Below are 9,670 nucleotides of genomic sequence, written 5' to 3' on the forward strand. Positions count from 1 at the left end.
TTCAAGTGTCCCCACAGACCTCATTTTGGGCACGAAGCTGAAGAGGGCCAGATGTCAGCGGTGAGGCCAGTTCCTGGGGGAAGGCGTTGCTCGTTCCCAAGCCCTGCTGCTTTACTCCTGGACCCATGTACGGGTCACGCGCTGCTGACACGTCACACTGCCTCAGCATCAGACGAGAGCTGCATTAACCCCTACGCCGTGCAATGACAGCAAACGGGTGGGTTTTGTTTTTCTAGAAGGAGCGTGCCAAGCGTAGCTTGCCTTCCAGGTCAACGCGGTCTGTAGATGAGGTCGCAGCAAGGAGGTTTGAATGTCAAGGGCTTTTGCATACTGTCAACATAGAGATAATTTAAGCCTGAGATGAGAGAGGCAGAAAATTACCTCATCCTTCCCCTGTAACCTCGCTGCTCCCAAAGGATTTAATATGATCCTCCAAGCCAAGCTGCGCTGCTGCAATCTGTCCAGAGGCTTGAGTGGGACAGAACAGAGCTTTATGGCGTGCGGGGGTCAGTCCTAGGTCTAAAAGGGTCTTAGAAGCTCTGTATCTTTTTGGTTAGTTACCAAATTTGCCTTCAGAAGGGCAGGCTTCAGCCATAAAAGCTTAGCAGTCAAATGTGAAATAATTTGTGAAATATCCAGAATGATGTGAAATCCAACACCTCAGAAGCCAACCGAGCAGGGCATGGCTCTCATAGCACATGGTAAAGATACAGTTAAATCTCTGTGTGTTTTAAGGGCGACCTTACAGAGTTCAGTGCTACATTTCAGAAGAGTGATCAGATCAAGGAGATTCATGTTGTTTTGAGGACCCCAGTGGAGCTTTGCTTGAGGAATGGAAGGATGATTCAGGAGAATCCTCTTTAAAGGAGGACTGAAAGCACAGCAGCAAACTGGGATTATCAGTGGACAATGACACTCAGAAGCTAATTTTTTATGCCAAGGTTTAGAAATGGAGCAGTTTTCACATGTCGTTCTGTTGCAGGTGTCTGCCTTAGACACCCATTGCAATGCCTTCAACCCAACAGAACAAGGAAACACCGAGGCCGGCAGGCCCGACGGTGGGCTGGCCGGCCAATGTCTCGCTTTTCATCCTGGCCGTTGTGAACACCATGGCGTGAGTTAATGCTCCAAATTCCCTGTTGGCAGCCTTTTTCCCCTTGAGCTGTAAAGGTAACTGTGTCCCACGTAGTGAGGGTCACGTAGGATATCTCACGTCCACTTCTATTCCAACCTCAGCTTTGAATGCAACTCAGACACAAAATAATGAATTTTAGAGTGTGAAACATCACACAGTCCCCTGAAATGAAAGATGCTCCTTCAAACACAAGCAGTTACCATTAATCTACAAGTGTACTTGCTTTCTAAATAGTATATTGTTATTTCTTCATGGAAAGCATTTATATATACAGACCAGAGAGAGCAACGCTGGATTGTAAATACAGTAAAGCTACAATTTGATGGAGAGGGTGAGAGGAGCCAGCTGGAGCTAGCTTTTTTTTAGAAAACCATGCTCCTCTTCCCTACCATTTTAAGATCATTTTGGATTAATTGGTATGCTCTGAGCTGTATACCTTGCTCATCTGAACCTCCATTGCCATTTAACACAGATTAATTAGTGCTAGTGTTATGACCTACAGCAGTTTGAAGGTCAAGTCCCTAAGATCTATTTTCATGAGACGCAGTAATGCTGTCTCAAGAGACACCAGGTATCATAACATAGTGTGCTGTTAAAATCTGTGCAATCAATATGTCTGCAGCTTTAAAATTTTACAATATACTAATAAGACAGACATAAAATCCTACTGGTATTGCACTTACTCCCATCAACATTAATGATCTTAAAACAGCAGGTGTTATCATTTCTAACAAGACATGGTATTTGCTATTTCATGCTTAGGTGCTCCCCCCTCTTGGTTCACAGGAGCTGAGGAAGCTCTGTTTTAATGATTTGACAATGCTACAGGCAGAGCAACTTTGGGCACAGTTCAGCCCAATTTCCTCCATGCTGAACCAGGCAACATCCCTCAGCTGCTGTGATCTCTCGAGCAAGGAAGAGGCAGGAGTTCTACAGACCGGGCACAATCCAGAGCCATCTGTAATACAAGTAATTTACCAGAATGGACAAGTTTGCAGATTGCATGTATGAAAACAATATCTTTATGTTAAGAAAATATATGCTTAAGACTGAAATTCTCCTTCATTGAGCGTTTTCCCTTGCCTGTGAGAAAAAAAAAGAAACAAAAAGAAATCACTAAAAGCAGGGGGAAAAACCCACCTGCCTGTTAAACTGGTGTTAGGGTTTGAGAAACCCGTAACAATTTATTGTTGTTTAGACAATTATTCTATCACCTGATGACCCCTCACCACCCAGGAAAGGGAATCGGGGAAAACAAGGAAATACAAGGGTTGAAATATAGATTTGATGGGATAAAACTAAATAATTAACAATAATACTAAAGAACCAGTATTGATCCTGATACTAATATAAAATATACAAGAATTATACTGATCTATCAGTAGGAAGCTTTGCACTCCCAGCAGGGACAGCAAATGTGGGACACTGCGAGTGCTGCGGCTTCAGGAGGAAGGGAAGGGCTCAGGGGTCCATCACCGGGGCAAGAAGTTCTCTGGACTGCCTCCATCAAGGGAGGGAGAACTCCTCAGCAAACTTCCTAATTTATATTGAATGTGATGTTCATGTTATGAAATAATCCTCTTGGCCATCTTGGGTCAACTGCCCAGGTCTCGTTCCTCCTCATCCCTGCACCTGGCAAGGCTCGAAGACACTGAGACCTTGAATCCCACATAGCCTGACTGGCTATAAAGTAAATATTTTCACCAATTCAGACACCAGAGTCTTCTAAAAGTGCAGTTTTTCCAAGCATTAAAAGAGAAATTAGTCCTGCGTCCCTCAAACCAGGACAACTGTCTAGAAAACAAGATCAAAACAAAAGCAGATACAATTTAGATTAATTCATTGTGTGGTCGATATTTTTTCACTAAACTGAAGTAGGACCTGTCCACCTAAGGCTGCAGGTTTTATGAGATTCTCCGGTGTGCTAACAGCTGCACAAGCAATGCGTGACTCCCCGCTGACCTGCCTTCTGGGAGCTGCTTTACACCATGTCAACTCCATGTCCTGGGTAGCATTTACCAGGCACAGGTAAGTCATCGTGAGCTGTCATCATGTCTGGCACCCAGAAATGCTATGTGGTCCCATGTGCAGCTCGCTCTGCTGGGGCATACTCATGCTAGATAACCATGCCCTATAGAAGGTCCTTCTATAGGAAGGAAAATCCATTCCCTGGAGATGCCCATCTTCATTGATCAGAAAGGAGTTTGCCATGAGGAAACACCTAACTTGAGTCGCTCGGTTGAGTGCCTCAAATTCCAGGGAAGTCAATTAATGCCTCTGTACTTTCGTTTCTTTACCTGCAACAAAAAGTGCTTTGAGATACCCCACTGAGAAGGAGATATTTTCAGACTGAGTACAATGCAGCACTGCCAAATGCTGCTGCTGATTAGGTCTTATAAAACATGGATGGTTGGATGCACATTCTGCATCCTATTGCAGGGGAAATGCAGTACTGAAATACTCTTCACTGCTAAAAGAAAACTCTCTCAATGGAGAAAGCCCATCAAGGTATTAAAAGCTACTTCTGTGGACTTCCAGAAGATACCTAATCCTTTAATCTCTGGAGGGCGGCAGTTTTAGAAGAGATGCCATTATAGCTGCTCATTGCAGGATGAATTATGCAAGAATTTATTATTGATTCAAGGGGAGCCTCAAACCTGCAATCAAAGCCAAGGCAGAGCAGAGGGGAAAGGACAAGGTTTCCGTAGTTAACTAAACTGATTCACAACCTGAGAAAAAGCTAAGGAAAAAGGAGGAGTTGGCGAAAAGTGGAGCATTTTACATACCAAATCACCTTTCCCACACCTATAACCAGCCTCTAGTACCAGACCCTCCCAGGGCAGAGCCGAAAGAATTACACGAGTCCTCTTGCAACCCCACATCCCCACTGCCACCACCCCAACCATCCACGGGGTGAAAGGCAGGAACCCCTTCAGCTGTGGACCCCCAACCCAGCCCAGCCCATCCACGCAGGGCTGGGAGACCACAACAACCCTGCCCGGGGCTGTGCCCAAGGTGAGGAGACCCAAGGGGTCCAGAGTATGCACCAAAGCTGTAGAAACACCTGACCAACCTCAAAACAACAACTGGGGCAAGGCCATGCAGCCACAGAAAGCCACGTTTTAAGAGAGAAAAATTGTGGGCAGCTTGGCACGGTACCAGAGTTTGACAAGGTCTGTTCAAGGAGCACAGAGGCAGGGGAAGGAGAGGTTTAACTTGAGAATTAAGAGGGTAGTGAAACTAAAAGCATGTACAGCCCGAACAATGACACAGGGGTGACAGGCACCCATCAATTTATCTTTGGAAAAGAAAGAGAAAGAGCCCATTTAAAAAGCCAGGAAGGCCGGAGGTAAGCAAGAGGAAATAAAATGAGCTTACACAGCAAGTCAGTCAGGGGCAAATATAAAACAAACCATGCGGAGGCTTAATAGCATGTTTAGCATTTTGAGTAATGGACATAAAATTTGCTTTTCTCAACTTGACCTTTGTTAACAACCTTAGGCACCGCAGGGCTATCATCCTGCAGCACTCCCTTTGCTAAACTCCTCATGTCCCTGGGTGCTAGGGACCCTTTCCTAATACAATCGGAAGAGACATCAGTAATAATAATTATGTAAATATATATATAATGCATATATATGTATGCGTTCACACACGTGCACACACACATGCGCTTTGCTTGTAACAACTCTCCAGCAGAAACATTACAGTGACATTTAGGCAGAAAAACATCCAGCAGAGATCTTAGACTAAAACCATCCTTGACGCTGCTGCATAGAAAATGGCAACAAGAGTAGGAGAGAGGAAAAAAAGAATAAAATCAGTAAAGCTAAACAACTGTCTAATACCCCACCAAAAGGGTTTATTTTAATTGCGGCAGGACAGCGGCATGTTTCCGGACTCAGCCACGTGCTTTGCTAAATAATCTTCTTTAAAATATTATAAATATGCAGAACTTCGAGAAGTAGGTCAGTGGCTCAACATGTTGTAGCAAATAGCTCGGATAAATTCTAGTCATTACCCTGTGGTCTGCAGGCAGTGGCAGGGCTGACACACTCTGCAGCCAGGCGAGCGGCGACTGATGGCATCAGAGGACCCTTCCCCAAACGACACAACTCCCGGGTACCTGGATGCAGCTAACAACTTGCCTCCCAACCAACAGGGAAATCCAGCTCTCCCTCTCATCATTCAAGTTGTCTCCCAGTCAGCAAGGGCAAAAGCGGGGGAAAGCAGAAGGACGTGAGAATTCAAGACACGGATATAAGGAACGAAATGAAAAGCTACAGCTCAGGATAAACCCCAAATGCAAGTGTCAGCTCTGCCGGAAAGGTGACTCCAAAATCCTGCCACTGCTGCCGAGCTTTGAGCACTGGTCCAGATGTCTTAAAACCCCTCACGGGAGGAATGTCTCCATGCAAGCACCAGATGAGCCCTCTGCAAAGTTCCCCGGGACCTGTAAAAGCCAAGCAGTGACTCCTGCAAAATCCTCCCGTGGATTTGGTGCCCTGAATCCGTGCGGTGCAGCTCCCCTTGCCCACCCCCCCCCGCTCCTGGCTTTCCCAAACGGATTTCAGCAAGCACTTACCATCAGCAAGCTCAGAGCAGATTCGGGAGCACGCTGCACAGCCATCTCCTCTCTTCCTACGTACAAATCCTCCCCACGACTCAGTCAGCCCTCGGCCCTCCGTCACGGCAAAGCATCCACAGAGCCCACAGCTGACTGCAGGGAGAGAAACCCCAAATCAGGGTCGGAGAGCATTTGCAAGAGGAGGAGAGGATGGATGAAGGGGTGGGGAGGAGAGGAGGGAAGGAAATAACCTTCTCAGCCAGGGAAAGAAGCTTAAGCTAGGCCAAATTTTACACTACAGAGAGGAGGAAAATGAAATGGAGAGCCTGCTGGAGAAACAAGATACCGGGAACTGCAGGATATTTAAAGCTCAGGCGCACGCTGCCACGGTGAGTAGCAGCAACACAGGACGTGTATCAAACACCTACGTGACAGGTTCGGTCCAAGCCATCCTCCCCCTACCCCAGCACGCGGACTGGAACTAATTGCTTTTAATTGCCACTCTCCTCCCTCCACCTAAATAAACGCCCAGGTTGCAGGAAACAGCTGTGCCCCTGACTCTGCATCTTCCTCCCTGCCCTGGCGATGCTAGCGCGGAAACAATGTCAAATATCGCAACGTACCGCTTCCAACAGGGTCAAACCTCTTCTCTCTTCTCGCAAAGCCCTGCTTCGCCTGGTTTTGAAAACAGACGCCTGCATAATACAGACATGAGCAACGAGCGAGAGGAGCCAGAACCGGGAAGCACCCGGCGTTCACTTGAGAGCAACAATTACCTCTATCATATTCCAGCGAGAGCTGGGTTACGCACTGACCCTTTTCACCTTACCACCCCCCCCGCTAAAAGAAAGTGTCTTCCTCCTCCTTCTCCTCCTCCTCCTCTCCAAATGGACTCAGCTCCCCGCGGAGCTAACACACTTCCTAGGAACATGTAATTACACAGGCTGTTGTGTTAGCGCTCTGATCACGCTGCCTGTACCGCATGGAAACGGCAGCCAGGCAGCCCCCCCCTTCCCTCCCTTTGCCAGGCGACATGCTGCAATCCCCCGCCGAGCTCCCGCGGCTCGGGGGGCCGGAGACGGCTAATTGTGAAAATGTGGCCGGTTAAGACGCAAAGACAAATTAGCCTTGAAAATAAGCCCCTTGTTTAAACATTAGGCGCAAATGGAAGATGGCTTTCTGGAAGCCTTTACAAATAAACAGAGCACCCTGGTAGGAAGGCCAGTACCCTCACGGGGATGTGCCCCGCCAGACCTGTAGGACCCCTATTTCACAGTGCTCAAAAGCCTCCTGGACTTCCATGTATCAAGTCTTGCCTCTCCCCTCTATACAAGCAGAATTTTGGCTTCATTTCCTAAAATGTTAGGTTTCACGTAATGACAATGTCTGCTCATCTTCCAGCTCCCACCTGCACATTCACACACACACACACACTCTCTATGATTTTGTAACGCAATTAAAAGTTTCAGACAAATTCAACCAGAGTTGAATTCTCTGACACTTGTCATTCCTGCAATTTTTATAGAAATTGGCACCCGGATAGAAAAGAGAATCAAATTACTGTCTCCATGAAGGCAGGCAGCAGTAATCCAGCCCTTGTGCTCTGCAGGATACATCTGGCAGGTCAGCTGTGGCGCGTACCACACTAGAGTACTTATTTGCCCGACTCTCACCATGTTTTAGCAAATGGGACACAGAGACATGAGAGATTGCAGACACTGCCCTAGGAAGGTCCTTCAGGACATCTGTGGTAGACCCATATCTCCCAGCATACCACTCCTGAGCCAGGGGACTGCCCTTCTCGTCGGGCACGTATAGCACATGCTATATAGAGAAGCTTTGTTTTTTTCATGTAAATACAGAGATCAGTGAAATCCCTCCCCACCTCAAGCCGCAGCACCAAGCCTGGGTGTTGCACGGTGATGGCAGGGGCGTCCTTATCCCAGCAGGTTCTCCATCAGGAGGTGTGGGAGGGAGAAGCCACTTACACACAGATGGGACACCTCTCAAGACAAAGTGTAGACTCACTGATGGGTACACAGGGAGGCGTTTTCTGGGTTTCCCCCTCCTTGGTTTTGGGTTACAGACATCAACACTCAAGGCTAGTCCCTTATGTCATACCTGGGAGGAAAGCCAACCGCATCCTGGGCTGCATCACCAGCAGCGTGGCCAGCAGGTTGAGGGGTGGGATTCTGCCCCTCTACTCTGCTCTGGTGAGACCCCACCTGCAGTGCTGCCTCCAGCTCTGGAGCCCTCAGCACAGGAAGGACATGGACCTGTTGGAGCAGGTCCAGAGGAGGCCCCGAAGATGCTCAGAGGGCTGGAGCCCCTCTGCTGTGAGGACAGGCTGAGAGAGTTGGGGCTGTTCAGCCTGGAGAAGAGAAGGCTCCGGGGAGACCTTAGAGCCCCTTCCAGTACCTAAAGGAGCTCCAGGAGAGATGGGGAGGGACTCTGTATCAGGGACTGGAGCAATAGGATGAGGGGTAACAATTTTAAATTGAAAAAGGGGAGATTTAGGTGAGATATTCCTTATATATAAGGATATATAGATATAAGGAGATATTCCTTACTCTGAGGGTGGTGAGACACTGGCCCAGGTTGCCCAGAGAAGCTGTGGCTGCCCCATCCCTGGAGGTGTTCAAGGCCAGGCTAGATGGAGCTTTGAGCAACCTGGTCTAGTGGGAGGTGTCCCTGCCCATGGCAGGGGGGTTGGACTAGATGATCTTTAAGGTCCCTTCCAACTCTAACCATTCTATGATTCACTGCGCAACTTCTGAAACCTGACCTCCTTCACTGCAGTGAACACAGCCCCTGTGAAAGCACACTTATGCCAGCAGCTGCAGTTATCTCCAGCCTCAGATGCAAGTCATCTCATTGATGGAGAACAGGGGCCCAGCTTCTCAAATGCATTAAGGTACCCAAGCACCAAAGAGCTCTGGGCTTCAACATCTTGCTTCAATCAGCAAACCTCAGAGAGCTGAGACAGTTTCATGGTGCTTTCTAACCACAGGGCCCGTCTTGGCTGTCTGCAGTGGGTTATTCTCTGCCTCACAGTCATCTGAAGCTACGAGATACCATACAATGTGATCTGCTGCCTTCCCTCTAAAGAGACTTGTCTTCATCCCTGGCTATGAACGAGTTGCTGACTGTTACAAGGAGTGGAGAAGCAGGTGACTGAAATGCCTCTTGAAAGGGGAAAATATGCAGAATAAAAGATGAAGGCCAGTTTTAAAAAACATCTCAAGGCATCAAATTATAAAATATGTAATTAAATCTTTTTCAACACTACCATGACAAATATCCCAAGGCTATTACATTTTTCCCTACACTAACCCAATCTGAAGTACTGTAAGGAGGTGGCTGCAGAAACAATGCATTCAGTAACTCTCGTGTCTGACAAGTAAGGTTTGTCCTTTGCCAAGTGATTTTAAGGCACCAGCCTATCCCTACATTTTTGGACCCTGCTAAAATGAAGAATGTGGAAGTGTGGATGTCTCTTCCACCTCTAGCTCCTGAATTCACTCTACAGTTGAGCAAGGTAAAACCCTTAACTATGATTTCTGGTGTCCTTGAAAAAATTCTAGGTTTTTCCTGAGCTCTGCAAGTCTCAGGGTAATGATCATATACAGGGAACCATCTGTGACTGAGTATATGATCTATGGCTTCATGGTACAGCTGCAAACTTACCTGCAGGTTTGCCACTTTCTACTATTTAGGTGAATAAATTCTGTAGTGCAAGAGGGGAAAACCAATCACTATTCGATGGAAGTTGCGAAGAGATAAAAAGGAACTTACTGGATAGATGGTTAAAACTACAGACTTGTGGTTTTATTTCAAGGTCTAAAGCTATGATGTTAGAAAAACAGAAGACTTTATTAGCTGTCTTCCCCCCTGCCCCTCCCCCATACTTTAGGAGAAATTGGTACTACAACTGGTTAGTTGAGTAACTTTTACAGTTGCTCATCAAA

At 47.1% G+C, this 9,670-nt stretch overlaps 1 protein-coding gene across 1 annotated transcript in view; it reads right to left on the reverse strand.

The window, feature by feature from the left end:
- Window positions 1-6,589, reverse strand: part of FRMD4A (FERM domain containing 4A) — a 391,047-nt gene extending 384,458 nt beyond the window's left edge. The window contains exons 1-2 of the mRNA XM_074573322.1: window positions 6,326-6,589; window positions 5,721-5,855 (exon numbers count right to left, since the gene is read on the reverse strand). Of these exons, the coding sequence (XP_074429423.1) occupies window positions 5,721-5,765 (45 nt within the window). The 5' untranslated portion in view covers window positions 5,766-5,855; window positions 6,326-6,589. The remainder of the gene's footprint in view (window positions 1-5,720; window positions 5,856-6,325) is intronic.
- Window positions 6,590-9,670: the final 3,081 nt, after the last annotated feature.

This window comes from Larus michahellis, chromosome 1 (genome assembly GCF_964199755.1).
Source record: "Larus michahellis chromosome 1, bLarMic1.1, whole genome shotgun sequence".
Classification (NCBI taxonomy): Eukaryota; Metazoa; Chordata; class Aves; order Charadriiformes; family Laridae; genus Larus; species Larus michahellis.